This window comes from Arvicanthis niloticus, chromosome 15, assembly GCF_011762505.2.
Source record: "Arvicanthis niloticus isolate mArvNil1 chromosome 15, mArvNil1.pat.X, whole genome shotgun sequence".
NCBI classification, from domain to species: domain Eukaryota; kingdom Metazoa; phylum Chordata; class Mammalia; order Rodentia; family Muridae; genus Arvicanthis; species Arvicanthis niloticus.
Genome location: NC_047672.1, coordinates 33132378 through 33147798, shown reverse-complemented (window position 1 = coordinate 33147798; position 15421 = coordinate 33132378). Strand labels below are relative to the sequence as shown.

The following is a 15421-nucleotide window of genomic DNA, read 5'->3' as shown; positions in this document are numbered from 1 at the left end:
TTTCAGCCTTGTTTTTAATTATGAAAAGTTGAAAACAACCTAAAATTCCTATCTGCAGGGGAATACATAAACTAGCATGTAAGTGTAGTTGGTCTGCATATAGCCATTAATATAATTGATCTGTATCAGCATACTTCAGTATGAATAAATGCCCAAAAGCAGAATAGAGGCAAAGAAGCAATGACAAAAGAAACTGTACAATCACAATAATGTTACGGTTAAAGATAGAACAGGATCAGAGATACATTTGAAATCTGTTTTAGATTTATTTTATTTGATGTATATTAATGTTTAGCCTGCATTCATATATGTGTACTATGCATGTGCCCTAGACCTAGGTCATGGATAGTTGGGAGCCAGAATATGAGTGCTGGGAAATGAATCGGGGTTCTCTGCATATACCTACCCTGGTATATTGTTTATAGACACATACAAATGTAGTAAAAATTTTAAAATGGGCATGTGTGGAATGCATACCAAATTTATGATAGTAAATACTTCCAGAGAAAGAGATAATACTGGAGAGTAGTCTAAAGCAAAGATGACAAATGTTATATTTGTTTAATCTGAATAGAAGATACATGGGGATCTTAAATTTACCTTATGATTATCTGTAAGTGAAATTTCATTATCTAACACTTTAAAAATAAGGACAAATTTCAGCACCATTTACCTCTCTGACTAGTATTTCCTGACTCTTCTGGTCTAAATAAATAAATACATACACATATAAAAATATACATATATACTTACATTAACATTAATGAACTAATGGTTAACATATTTAAATTTTAAAGTTGAGATTTGTTCCTGGCCACCCCCAGATTCTGAAACACAAGATTTAAGAATTCTAACTTCCAAGTAATTCTCAGCCTTTAGCTTAGTTGCCTGTCGAATAAGTAAATTTCTGTTGCTTTATGGTATAGGTGGAATATATTTTGAGATAATCTGTTTGATTTTAGTTCATCTTCTGTAAAATGAGGGTGTAGAGTGATGTTCTGGTTGCTGCAGGCGCAGGGACATTGTTACCCTGTTTCATAGTCAGAGGTTATGCTCAGCAGTAGTAGATTTTTTTTATTTTATTTTATTTTAATTTTAATTTTTATTTTTTTTAGCAACCCTAGGTGCTTTCCACACAGCTTGCCACATCATCTGCCCAGGTGATCATATGTAGGAACCTAAATTTCTGTACCCTTCAAAGAGAGCAAACTGGCAAACTGGCTCCCAACTTGTGTGTGTGTGTGTGTGTGTGTGTGTGTGTGTGTGTGTGTGTTTAGTCCCTGTCCTGGCTTCCTAAACAGCATAGAATCTTGCCTCCAAGATCCTGAGTTGTGTTGCCCTTCTCTAACCCTAAAGTTAGGCTGTTTCTAGACTGTTTGGTGGGGCAGAATGGACTGCAGCCCTAAGAAGCAGAAGTGACATTATAAGCCCTCTGTACTTCAGCCCTCTGCCTGGCCCTTTCCAAATGTCGAAGGCTGGCTTCCTTCTCTGCTGCCAGCCATCTGGCAGGAGGACAGGTTTGATAGTTTAATCACCCAGGGACACACAAGGCTATTTTTAACTGTTCCGAAAGAGAGGAGACTGGCTCTCGATTAAATTGGACACAAGAATGTGTTGGAACCTTCAGCTCCTTCAAGCGATGCTCTCTACTCTAGACTCTTCATTGGGAGTTCTAAATGTGACAATTTTGTCTTTCTGCTACAGAATTATATAGCTACACAGAGAACCTGGAATTTACTACTAACAGAAAGTGCTTTGAAGAAGATTTCAAGACTCAAGGTGATGCTATATCTTTATTCACAGAAATGTGCTATTTTCCTCCATGAAATCAGTGTGTTCTAGTGAAAGACTAAATCAAAGTTTGATTCTTCATCCCCTTCATTTCTTGCATGTAGAATACAGAATTCCTTCTACAGGGAAGATGCAACCAAGATAAGCAGAGGGATAGCTCAGCAAGGCTGAGCATCCTTCTGCCCAGTGGAATCCTGTGCCTGGCCTAGTCCTTGATGTTTAGCTTCTGTCTCCTCTGCCCCACTGCCAGTATCAGTATATAGTCCTTTCCTGTGGTCCCCTCAGGTGCTTCACTGCTTTCTCAGTGGCAGTTTCACTTTTAATTCAACAGATATGTGTTGAGTAGCTGTTGTGTCAGAGATGCAGGAGGCAGAGGTGGAAGTAATTTGCAGCTTCTACAAATAAGTTGCATAGCCTGGTAGCAGTGAGGAATGTTCATATCACAAAAGAAGCCAAGGCCAGGGGAAAATACGAAATGTAAAGTAAGAGTGTTAGGGGCAGAGCTGTTGGTTTGGATGTTAGTGTGGAAGAGGGCCTCTTGTATCAGGCATAGAAGGATGATGAGGAGTTGGGTGTGGATGGAGACAGAAGGACACCTTGAAGAAAGACAGAGAACAGAATGTGCTGTGTGGACAAAAGTGGGAATGGTGAAGATATGGGTGCAAAGCGGTTCGGACGAAGACTTTTCCTGCCCCTCATGATTTCTTAGCTAAATAAGGAAAGCCTGAGCTAGGGGCGAATCTTAGTGGTAGAGCTTGCCTGGCATGTGAAAGGCCCAAAGTTCAATCCTCAGTACTAAAATAAATAAATAAGAAAAGGTTTCAGAGAGAAGAATCTTTGGGATCAGAGGTGGGTTTTAGAGGGCCCTTTCTAGGAAGAAGTGGCCAGAATTAGCTATGTGTGGCTTTACATCCTAGTGCAAGACACCAAGGAATGGCTGGAGTTGGAAGAAGATGCCCAAAAGACCTATGTGATGGGACTTCTGGACCGACTGGAGGTGGTCAGTAGGGAAAAACGGCTTAAGGTGGCCCGGGCTGTTCTCTATCTAGCCCAAGGTAAGTGTCTGTTCTTGCTGATTTGATAGAGAAGCTAGGGAGGGATGTGCATAAAGCAGACCTTACTGGGAAAGCAGGGTTCCTTACATCTCAGTGATGGGTTTTGCTATGTTAGGAATGGCCTGTCCTTATAAGGAAGATCAAGAGATAGTATTAATATTATTCTGGATCTCTTGGGATCTACCTATATCTTACCAAACACATTAGGTTGTTTTCTTTTTTTAATTCTTGTTAAAGACAGGGTTTCACCTTGTAGCCCTGGCTAGTCTCAAACTCAAGAAATTCACCTGCCTCTGCCTCATAAATGCTAAGATTAAATGTATGTGCTACCATGCCGGTGCCAGTTCTGTCTTTTATTTCTTTTCATCTGAGAACAGTCATGAACTTTTGATCTTCCCGCCTCTGCCTGCTTAGTTAGGATTGCAGATATAGGCCATACCCTGTGCATGTTTGGATTTCTCACATGGATTTTTTTCCTCTACTCTGGGCTATACCTGTTTATGAAGATTATCAAGAGAATCCAGGTAGGGAGAGCTGATGCCCTGGCACCAGTGCTGAGGTTTTTATGGCATTTTAAAGGTTCAAGCCAACACAGCAGCAGGAAGGGATGCTGTGAGTGATTTGGAGACAATCAGAACTAAATGAGATTAATTGGAAAAAGCTTGCCAGCAGAAACCTATTAGCCAGGTATTAGAAGGGGCTCTGAGACAATCTTGCTATGATGAAAATAAGCTCTGAGCATGCGAGGATTGCTGGCAAACCGACAAATTGGGAACTAAAAAACTGTAAAAGTGAAAAAAAGAACAATAAATGGGAAGTAAAGACTAGGAAAGGGAAGCTTGCAGTACATAAGGTGGCACTTCTGAATAACTTAGGTCTGGTGCAGTCACAGACTTCCAGCTGCCAACACGAGGTCCTTTTGCTTCAAGGCTCTGTCTGCAGCCCACACTGGACAATCAGGAAGCAGAGGGATTAATACACTCAGTCCTCATAAAAATGACTAACAAGATTGAGGGATGACTTTGATTATCTCACTCCTTTTGGGTGAAGTGATCTGCATTGTGTGTTTCAGACTATTTCCAGAAAGTCCCCTGGGACTGAACTCTTTCAGATGCCCCCCTTCCCTCTCTCACTTCCCCTATTTCTCTTCTGGTGATCCCTGAGATGCATTCCCACATAGACTACTTGCATTTGAGTCTTTATCTCAGGGTCTACTTGGGGGTGGGGTTGAAGATTGGCCACTGATGGTACAGGAGAGACCCACTCAGCAGTTAAGAGCACTGGCTGCTCTTCCAGAGGACCTGAGTTCAATTCCCAGCACCCATATTGCAACTCACAACTATCTGTAATCCAGCTCCAAGTGATTTGACACCCTCACACAGACATACATGCAGGCAAAATACCAATGCACATAGAGTAAAAATGAATCATAAAAAAATTGGCCATTGGTGAGCACATTTGGCTTACCCAGGAGACTACTTCTTTTCTCTACTGACTCACTCATTTAAGGAAGTCCTCATGGGCCCAGCCCAAATCCTGTGAGCCTCATTATTCTGTAAAGTATTGACAAAGTTTTAAGATCATGAGGTGGGATAGAAAGAACAAAAATACCTATCTCCTCCCAACTCTAAGTCCTATAGCAATTGTCTGATCCTCTAGGCACCTTCGGGGAATGTGATTCTGAGGTTGATGTGCTACACTGGTCCAGATACAATTGCTTCCTGCTCTACCAGATGGGGACCTTCTCAGCCTTCCTGGAGCTACTCCACATGGAAATCGAGTAAGAAGCCTTGGGAGGGCTGGCTAAGAAACTTTCTTGAAGGATTCACATGTCTGGAGTTCCTCAGTAGATTTCCCTATGGGAATCTCCACTCAAGGCTCACTGACAGTGTCCTCCTAGCCAGGTTCTTTCCTGTTACTATGTCTGTCCTCCTCAAGGTTGAACTAAGCAGCTGCTACAATCCTGGGCTTCACAGACCTCACAAGCCTCCTAAAATTGGTTACCTTTGTAATCTAAGCACCTTTTCAGCTGAGCCTGACTCCATCCTAAACACAAGGGAAACCAACTTCTGTCACTGTGCCTCATTACCTGTCATGAGTTATAACTGTACAAGTGGCCTTGTGCCCACCATCCAGGAGTTTTAGATACTCTGAAGTCTGGTTATTGTTTATCAGATATTGCTTAGCATCTGTTTTGTCGCCAGCACAGTGGAGAATCACAAGAGGAATTGATATCACAGACCCTCTTATTTACCTGTCTTCATTGATGAGGACTTACTGAGGTAGCAAGAGTCTACGGGTTTCTTAGATGAGTCTCCTCGTCTCTGCATAACCAGGGAATGGCAGGTGTCTGTGTCCATGTGTAGAATGAGTGAGAGCACAGGGTGGAAAAGGCCTGATGGGTTCCTGTTCTTTCATTCCTCTCCATGGCAGCAACAGCCAGGCCTCTAGTAGTGCCCTTCGGAAACCAGCTGTCTCCATTGCTGACAGCACTGAGCTCAGGTGAGTGAGGTGACCCTGGGCTTTGGACAGAGGTGATGAGTGGCATGAGTTACCTTTTCCAAATCCCAGATGAGTGGGATGTTACCTTTTAACCAGTCTTCTCTGATTGGCCCCCCACTGATGTCATCCTTGAAGTCTGGAACTACAGGCTGGGAACTGCCTTGGGCATCTCTTACGATCCTTTTGTAACCCAGGGTACTGCTGAGTGTCATGTACCTAATGGTGGAAAATATCCGCCTGGAGCGAGAAATAGACCCCTGTGGGTGGAGGACAGCCCGAGAGACCTTCCGAACTGAACTGAGTAAGAAGTAGCATGTGAGGAGGGGCTGGGAAAAGAGTTCTGTGGGTGGACGGGAAGCAGAGTGTCTGCTCAGTGGAGGAAAGCTGTCCTTTTTTGTTCTTTTTCTTAAAAAAAAAAAAAAAAAAAAAAAAAAAAGTAGCCTCTTTTTCCTTTTTAAGCCAGAGATGTTGCACGGGGCATGAGGGCTGGGTTTGATTGCACCGCTGTGTGTTTTAGTTTCATTGGTTAGAATTAAGAATAGCCATTCTTCCATTTCATCGTGAAACCCATATGGGGGAAAAAAATGAGTCAAATTACCTTAAAAACTGAGCTCTGTTCTAATGTAAGTTGAAGTGATTATTTGACAAGGATAAGATGATAAGATGTGAAAGCATTTTTAAATATATATATATATATATATATATATATATATATATATATAATTTATATGTATAATTTAATATATTATATATAATATATAATTTTATATTTATAAATATTATATTATAAATATTATAAATATATTACGTGTATATGTAAATAAATAAAGAATGAAGATGAAATGTGGTCCAAGAAATACCTTGATTTCTTTAGCCAGAAAGCCATGTCATTACTGATACTTCCTGTTTGCTGTGATCCTCAAAGCATATCTTTAACCTCTGATGGAGCACACTATTTTACCACAATAACCTTGATCCTGTCCTTTAAGGGAATTCCTTCTGGTGTCTCACTATGCCTCCTTTACAAGAGAAAGTACTCTGGAGTTTTTTAGGGAAGACTGAGTGCCTTCCTCGGTAAGCCCAGACTCAGGGATCTTAGGACAGGGTTTCAGCTACTTCTTCTCACTTTCTCTTGATTCTCCTTATACCTCAGGTTTCTCCACACATAATGAAGAGCCTTTTGCACTCCTGCTGTTTTCTATGGTTACCAAATTCTGCAGTGGCCAGGCCCCACACTTTCCAATAAAGAAGGTTCTGCTTCTGCTCTGGAAGGTGGTCATGGTGAGTGGCTGATCATCTCCGTTCCTACCTCACCCAATCAGATCTTCTAACCTGGGTCTATGAACCGGAGCCAGGCAGCAAAATGAGGCAGCTGTTAGTCCCAGAGAACTAAGAGGAACAAAGGGCCCTCCTGGAGTCATCAAATGTCTACATCACCAGGCTGCTCTTTCTATTGGACAAATTTGTTGGATGCCACTCTCCAAGGTGAAGATGTCAGTGGCACCTTTCCCTAACAGAATTGATGTTTCATAGAAGCATACTAGCTGGCCAGTGGGAGTCTGGCTCTGTTCATTGCAGTGAGCACGCAACAATTCTGTACCTGTTTCTGTAACTATGGAATGTTAAGACTAATGCATGCCTTTTCTTCCAGTAGAGGATAGGCGTTCTTACAAGTACATAGTTAATAATTTGTCATTTATTTTTCAACCTAAACCTACATCCTATAGTCTTCCTCTAGCATCTCCTATAGGGCTAGAGGAACAACATAACCATTAGTGGGTCTCACAGGGTAAACCACCTCTTGATTGCAGAGCAAACTGTGAATCTAGGATATCCTAACATCTGAATGTGCTCCTTAAAATGAGCGATTGTGCTAAGGATGGTGGCACGTGGTTGTAAAACTCAATAGACTGGGGATGAAGTTTGCAAGTTTAAAGCCAGCTTGGGCTGCACAGTGAGACCCTGCTCAAAAACAACAAAGCAAATGGGGCTTGTCTTCTGTTCTTTAAACTTTTTCCAGTGGAGTCCCTCCCAGCTTCTAATAATGTCTAGTGCTGTTTCCAGCCGTGGGTCAATAAGGAATGCTGAGCTTTATTCTGACCCTAGAGACCCTCAGACTGGAGCACTGATCATGTTTGTTCCTTCATGTTCCTAGTTCGAGAGGCAGTGTGAGGAAACTGAAGTTGAGGTTCTTTCCTTCCATCCGTGTTCCTCTGACTTTGTTCTCTTAAACTGTCCTCCCTTCCCCTCTCTGCTGTTTCTCCCTTTTCAGGACACTTTTTTTTTTTTTTTAATTTTAGTATAATTACATCATGTTCCCCTTTCCCTTCCCATGGACCCATCCCTTGTTTCTTACTGTCTCTGAAATTTATGGCCTCTTGTTTTTAGTTACTGGGGTGTGTGTGTGTGTGTGTGTGTGTGTGTGTGTGTGTGTTTCTGTTTCTAAATACATAAATACAGCATGCTCAGGGCTGACACTTGGTATTGAATAACTTCCCCTTTCCTTTTTACTCTTTAGTTTACTCTTGGTGGATTTGAAAACCTTCAGGCTCTCAAAATACAGAAGCGTGCCGAGTTGGGCCTGCCTCCACTAGCTGAAGACAGTATCCAGGTCATAAAGAGCATGCGTGCTGCCTCCCCGCCTTCTTACACTCTTGATCTGGGAGAGTCTCAGCTGGCCCCTCCACCCTCCAAGCTGCGGGGCCGCCGTGGTTCTCGAAGGGTATGGACCAAACATACAGTAGTATGGGGTGTTGACAGTATTGGGGTATTGACTGGTCAAAAAAAAAAAATCAAGATTCTAAGATATTAGGGATGTGGTAGGACAGGGCAGTAGATGGCCATCCCAGGTTGGCTCTGTAACCAACATGAATCCTTAGTGTCTACACTTTGGCCTCTCCTCTGGTCATGCATTTGTTATTGGTCTAGACTTCAGTGAGCAGAGTTACCTAGCATCCTACATATGAATTAGTGTAGAATTCTGAGAGTAGGGACCCTGAAAAGAGCATCCAGCAAATCTACATGTCTATCATGACTCACCATCTTCTTGGCAGAAAGAAGTTTTATTTTGAGCCACCATACTCTGTCTGGCCTTGGACCACAAGCTTATATTTGAGAGATGGCTGGTTAGGGTTCTAGGCAGGGTAGAGTCTTGAGAAGTTGTAAATAAGTTACACTGAGCCATGGTCACATTTACATGAACTCACCTGGCTAAGTTACCAGAGTTTGCCAATTAAAGAGAACGGGTTCAATGCAGTTTAAATTGTAGGCATTATGACTTTTTTTTTAGAAACATTTTTTGTTTCATAAAGTAATGCTTACTCATTGTAGAATATTTGGAACAAATATAAAAATGTGATAAAGAGAGAAAAATCACCCACAAGCTTAACAACCAGAAGCAGTGACTGTTAACTTTTTGGCCTATTTCTGTCCAACCTTTTATTCTTTATGCAATAAGATTTAACATTCTAAGCTTACTTTCTTCTGCCTGACAGCAAGCTTCTGTCATCTTCTTCCTCAGTCAGCCAGCTGGTGTATGCTGACAGAAAGCACACTCACTGAATGTTCACCTAAGCAGAGCATAATTAGGAAGGAAAGTTCTTGGGGGTTGGGGGTTAGCATCAGTGCTGTGGAGAGCTAGATGGGTATCACTCAGGTTCTGTCTATGCTCTGTTTCTTGGCCTTGGTCATTTTTCCCAGGAGCTACTTGTCCTATGATTGAGTCCAGTGAGCTATGAGAAGGAGATGGGTAATGCAATGCTCTCATACTAGATGGTCTTCAACCTCATGTTTCCTAAAGTCTAGAGAGAGTTCAGACAAGGACACCATATGCTCTGTATTCCCCACCCCCTCTCCTATTCCCCAGCAACTCCTCACCAAGCAAGACAGCCTGGACATCTACAATGAAAGGGATCTCTTCAAGACTGAAGAACCAGCCACAGAGGAGGAGGAAGAATCTGCAGGTGATGGAGAACGAACCTTGGATGGAGAGTTAGACCTGCTAGAACAGGATCCTCTGGTGCCACCTCCACCCTCACAGACACCTCTCTCTACTGACCGAGTAGCCTTCCCCAAGGGCCTCCCCTGGGCCCCGAAGGTTAGGTAGGTTTAATGGCACCACTAATCCTGAGCTTTGGGGGTTCAATCACTGAAGAGCCAGGGTGGAAACACACGTATTCAGTGTTCATAACCTGGTATGGTAATCAGAACCCCTGGGTCTGAAGTTCCTTCTGTCCATCTCTGTCCTCTTCCAAATGAAGGAGCAGGGGCTCTGAAAAGTTCTCTTTCCCAAGGTTTGTTTTGTTTTGTTTTCTTCTTCTCTCTGATGCTGGTCTCTTCACCATCATCTCAGACAGAAGGACATCGAACACTTCTTGGAGATGAGCAGAAACAAGTTCATTGGATTCACTCTGGGGCAGTAAGTGACTAGCTATTTTTAAAATGGATATAAAATATATTAGAGAAAGCCATGAATCTTCCTCATTAGGATTTGTAAAGCTAAAAAGGATTTCACTGTCAAAGGTATCATTAGGTTACATATTCCATTAAGTGGGAATCTATCACCTGCAAATCAAGTGAATAACTAAGAGGCTATATGATATAAATCTCCTGATTTTCAGAAATGCTTCAGCATGTGATTATTTCTGTGACCTTAGGCAAGCTAATGGACCTTGAACCTTATATAAGAAGGTGTAGGATACCAAGAATAGATGCTGAAGGGTGTGGTCTCTGTGATTCCAGAGTAAATGGGTAGTTTTCTCTTTGTGCTTATGGTTTGGTGTTTTGTACCTTTTACAGGGACACAGATACCTTGGTTGGATTACCTCGACCCATCCACGAGAGTGTGAAGACTCTAAAGCAGGTGACAAGGGTGGGCTTTCATTCTTCAGGGATAGGGAACCATCAAAGCAAGTCAGATTACTACTGCCTTGGGTACTTAGAGTTCTTCTTCCAGAATATTCAGGACCTTCTGCATCTCTCCTGTAGACCTTTTGGCCAAACAGGAAAAATCAGGTCTCTCCCTTGCTTACCCAGTTTCCTGCATTCAGATAGATGAAAACACAATTCCTTTGTCTTGTTCCTTTTGCTCTATCACTCTCTTTCTCTCTCTCCCCATAGGTCCACTAGCTTCTGAAGGCCACACATTAGTTAGGAATCTTCTTTATATTAGTGTATGTATACACACAAAGAATGTGGAGTCATAACTCCATACATACATGCATGCACATCAAACATGTATGAGCAGTATTCCAAGGGCAAAGGTCTATTCTTGGATTCCCCTTGCACTTTGAAACTAAATGACTAGATATTTGCTAGTATCCAATAAATATGGAAATATAATACACAGGAATATTGTTTACAAAGTACTACTCAGTGTTAATTATTCAGAAATGAGTTAGATTCTTGCTTTCAAAGGTTTTATGATTATTTGGGATGATAAACCCATGGAATATTTCCTATGAACAAGGAAGGTTAAGGAGGAGCCTGGGGGAGGAGGGGGAGACACGTGAGAGTCCCGTTCTCAACCCTCGTTGGTGTTTTCTTATCTTTGCCAGCACAAGTATATCTCCATTGCAGATATACAGATAAAGAATGAAGAGGAGCTAGAGAAATGCCCCATGTCTTTGGTGAGTCAAGGACTCTGGCACACAGAAGATGGGAAAAAAGAACTGTTTGCAATGTTATTCAAGGATGTACATTGTGCACGCATTACTTCAGCTTGTTAAAAACAAAGGACACACACTGTATTAAAAATGGGGACAGCAATTAAATAGCCAAACAAGACCATCACAGAGTGGTAGGTCCCATGAAGATAATTTAAATAAGGAAACATGATAGATAATAATCCACCATCTGTAGATTATTTTCAGCTGGGCAGTTGGTATAGATGAGATGTATAAGAAGGTGACATTTAACCAAAATCTGAAGTACAGAAAGGATCCAGCCATAGGAAGGAACATCAGAGGAGAAAACATTCCAAGTAGAGTCAGGGTAGAAAGGGCACAGAGTGCAAGAGGCATCCAAAGAAGGTTGTCGTGACAACCTATCAGTAAGGCGGGCTTATGGAGATGATGTTGGACAGGGGACCTGGGGACACTTTACATACGACCTGTTAGCAGAAGTAGAGAGCTTAAAGTTGATTCACAGCACAAAGGGAAACCTTTGGAGATTTTAAGTAGATGCAAGACATTAATCTTTGTTTTAAACAAACACTATCTACTGTGCAAAGATAGACTGGGCCAAGAGGGGAGGCATTGACCCATCTCAAAACAGTTAAGTGAAAGTTAATAGTGACCTAGACGAGGGTTGTAAAGAAGATGAATATGGGTTATATTTTGAAAGTATACCTAGATGTAAATCAAGATGCAAAGAGAAGAATCAAGAATAAGTGTTACCTGGAAAATAGGAGGAGTACCCAAAGTCATGTTGGGTCATAGTAAGGTTTAGACGTCCGTTAAACACTCAAGCAGAACCACTGGGCAGTTAGGTATATAAATCTGGAGTTCCAAGGAGAGGACTGGCCTCAAGAAACTTGACTCATTGATTTGTCACAATGTTAAAACTATAGACATGGCTAAGAGAACCCAGGGAAGTGGGCAGAAACAGAAGAGGATGGAACCCAGGAAAGTCCCTGGGACACACCAATATGTTGAAGGTGGGATGCATCAAGAAGGAAACCATAAAAAGTAAGAAAAACACTCAGTGAAGTAGAAGGAAATCTAGAAGTCTGATACCATAAAAACAAAGTCCTTAAGGAAGGAGTGGTCACTGTGCCAAATGCTGATAGACTACACTGAACAGAAGTGCCTTTTGCATTAGGCAGCATTAAGATTATTGGTGACTTTGTTAAGTCACCAAAAATTAAATAAAATAAAATAAAATAAAAAGCCTGTTGCAAGTACATTGAAAAGAAATGTAAAGAAAAACAGTAGACAACCAACAAATATTATAAAGAAAGGGAGAGGAAGGAGATAGTGGAGGCTATGGGAGGATGTGGATAGAAAGTATTATGCCAAAACGTAACAATTATGGTGTTTGTTTAATCCAGTACTTGAGAGGCAGAAGCGTCCAGAGTTTAAGGTCATCCTCAGCTACTTATCTAGTTGAGGCCAGCCTGGGCCACATGAGACCCTTTTGGGGAAAAGGAAGGAAGGAAAGGAAAGGAAAGGAAAGAAAGGAAGGAAGGAAGGACAGACTAAATTAGATGGTCCAACAGAGCAACTAACTAAAGGCCTGATAAACTTTATCAAGAGAAAGAGGAAAGAATATGTAGGCTGGAGGGATAGCTCATGGATTAAGAGTACTTCCTGTTATTCCAGTGTTCCTGAGATAAATTTCTAGCACCCACATTGTAGGGAACCTCTAAAGTTAGCTCAGGATACCCCAAGACCAAGTTCTCGTCACAAAGGAAGTTTATTTGCTCCAGGGGAACAAAGGACTTGGAACAAGAGACAGAGACAGGAAATGGAGACTAGATAGAAGAGGAAGGGAACAAGGAAGAAGGAGCAGGGATATTTGTCCCGGAGTGGGACAAAGGATAGCCTCTGGATAGAGGAAACAGATATAGCCCATAGGCAAATGCAGTTTTTAAAGGTAAAAGGGGAAACTGTGTATTTGGATGAAGTGTTTAATTAAATTGGTCGTGTTAATTATGTGAGCCAAAGGAGACTTTTGATTGCTGGACTTCAATACCATAATAGCTGAACCTTGGTAGTCAGCCTCAGGAGGAGGAATTGGACAAATACAGGAATAGACCTTGGCAGCTGGCTTTGGAAATGTAATCTAATGGTTTTTAGCAAGGCAGACAGAATCAGGGAGAAGGACAAAGCCTGCCGGAGCTGTGCCACACTCAAGTTGGCCAGAGTCCTCACACGTGGCAGCTTACAACCATGTGTAACTCTAGAGGATCCAATACCTCTGGCTTCCACAGGCACCTGCACTCATATTCATATGTACACAACTGTGCATAATTAGAATAATAAAAATACATCTTAAAAAGGAAGAGTGTAGACCCCAAGCCCAAGTAGGGACTTGGTTTATGTTCTAAGCACAGGAAGTTATCTTGCATGTCAGAAGGCAAGCAGAGACAGACAGATCTGGTATTCCGAAGATGTAGTATGTCTTTCTGATTACCCTGTGTTTTTGTGAGGAAGAGTCAGCAACTTGAGGGGGTTTGGGGTGGGGGGATTGGTTGAAGAGAGAGAAAGTAGTAAGCTTTTGGGGAGTAGAAAGGCACATATGATAAGATCATCAGGCTCTTTTGAATGCCTCTTCTAGACTTGTATCCATTGGCCCAGTTATTCCTCCTTGTCTTCAAGTCTTATAGCAGTGACTCTCACCCTGTAATAGGGGTCTTCAAGGGAAAAAGGACTGCACTGGCCAAAGACTTCAGTGAGGCCTGGGCTGCCTCATGAGTATCTGAGACTCTACTTCTGCCATTCTGATAAAGGGATTCTTTAGGGTTATGAAGAAGACAGAGGGATACATGGGCACTTAGAAAGAAGAAAGTGACGATGATAAGGACACTGGAGAGGGGTGGAAATTTGTCTCCAACCCTTTAAAGGCTTCCTTGCTAATACTCACTGTTTCTCTGATCATGAGGTACTTAACTCCAGCTATAACCTTCCCTACTGAATCATCTTACCTTTTTCTTGGTTGATCTCTGATTAACACCATGGGAAGTGCCTCTGTGTAGCATGTCTCAATATGTTGGGTGTATTTATAGCTTAGGTTAAACCCATGTATATCTCGTGTGTGTGTGTGTGTGTGTGTGTGTACACCAAAGCAGTAGTCTAAGCCATTTCCTGGATTGGAGTTCTGACTCCTGATTGAGAATGTGACATGAAAAGAGTGATTAATCTCAGACACTGGGAAAGCCAGACTCATCAATTGTTGAGACTGGAAAAAGACAACAGAGATCAGCTAAACCAGCTCAAAGAAAAAACTAGAGCCTAAAGAGGAATGGTCACTCATCTCAACCCACACAGTGACTCATTATCACACCTAAGACAGCATGCCAGAGCTGGCTCCCAGCTCAGTCCTCAGTTCGTGCTACCCCTCTGCAACCACCACGTAACCTTTAGTAACCCAAACACCCTGGATCAACTGTGTTTTCTGCCATAGGGAGAAGAGGTGGTACCAGAAACACCGAGTGAAGTCCTCTACCAGGGCATGCTGTACAGCCTCCCCCAGTACATGGTAAGGAGCTGGCTAGACCAGAGCTTCCCTTTTCTACTAACAGAGACTTGCTTAGGATTCTGAACTTTGCTTGTGGCTCCTCTGAAGGTGCTATCTTCCCTAGCCTTTCTGCTGCAGCCTGGGGCACATAATAAAGTAAGATCTACCTATAGATGATGGTCAGGGCCATTTCTACTACCTAATCACCACTCTCATGAGTTCCGCCATTGTCTGCCATGTCTTGGGTAGCCTCTGGATGGGAATGGTGAAGATGCTGATAGGGTTAGAGGAAGAATAAGAAGAGAGAGTGTTGGACTTATCTCTCCCACTTATTTCTCTGCTTTGCCCTCCCAGTTTGTTCTTTCTGTGTTCGCTTTGGGAGCAACCCTGAAGCAAAACAGCTCAGAATCTTTCTTTGGCCTTCTCCCTTGGCCTCACAGACAGGCCTCAAGATAAAGAGCTGTTTGCATTACTATATGCTGGCAAAGCTTAGTCACTGAAGGAAGATCTTAGATAAAGACTTTGAAATACTGTTCATTTGGGCTAGAGAAGTCTGGAAGAACCACTGTCTGCTGAGTGGGATAGACAAGGTTGGCTTTTCTCTTTTTCTATCTCCCAGATTGCACTGCTTAAGATTCTGCTGGCTGCAGCCCCCACCTCCAAGGCTAAGACAGACTCTATCAATATCCTGGCAGATGTCCTGCCTGAAGAGATGCCGTGAGTGCTTCCACTGGGGCAGCTGCTAGACACTAGTGTCTTGTCTTCAGGCCCTCTGTCCCACCACACTTTGTTAACAGGAATTGTCTGAAGAGAAATCTCTCCTTTTGTGCATGTACCTCCTGTCTCCTGCAGGGCCTTCTACCTACTGAGCTCTATGTAACTCAGAACTAGGGTCC

General features: G+C 42.4%; 1 protein-coding gene across 1 annotated transcript in view; it reads left to right on the top strand.

Annotated features, from left to right (window-relative positions):
- The window catches only part of Strip2 (striatin interacting protein 2), a 37904-nt gene that overhangs the window by 5089 nt on the left and 17394 nt on the right, over positions 1 to 15421 (top strand). The window contains exons 3-15 of the mRNA XM_034518754.2: positions 1705 to 1779; positions 2709 to 2846; positions 4506 to 4626; positions 5280 to 5348; positions 5543 to 5649; positions 6502 to 6629; positions 7867 to 8070; positions 9214 to 9449; positions 9700 to 9765; positions 10146 to 10209; positions 10904 to 10975; positions 14472 to 14546; positions 15145 to 15242. Coding sequence (XP_034374645.1) covers positions 1705 to 1779; positions 2709 to 2846; positions 4506 to 4626; positions 5280 to 5348; positions 5543 to 5649; positions 6502 to 6629; positions 7867 to 8070; positions 9214 to 9449; positions 9700 to 9765; positions 10146 to 10209; positions 10904 to 10975; positions 14472 to 14546; positions 15145 to 15242 — 1453 coding nt within the window. The remainder of the gene's footprint in view (positions 1 to 1704; positions 1780 to 2708; positions 2847 to 4505; positions 4627 to 5279; positions 5349 to 5542; positions 5650 to 6501; positions 6630 to 7866; positions 8071 to 9213; positions 9450 to 9699; positions 9766 to 10145; positions 10210 to 10903; positions 10976 to 14471; positions 14547 to 15144; positions 15243 to 15421) is intronic.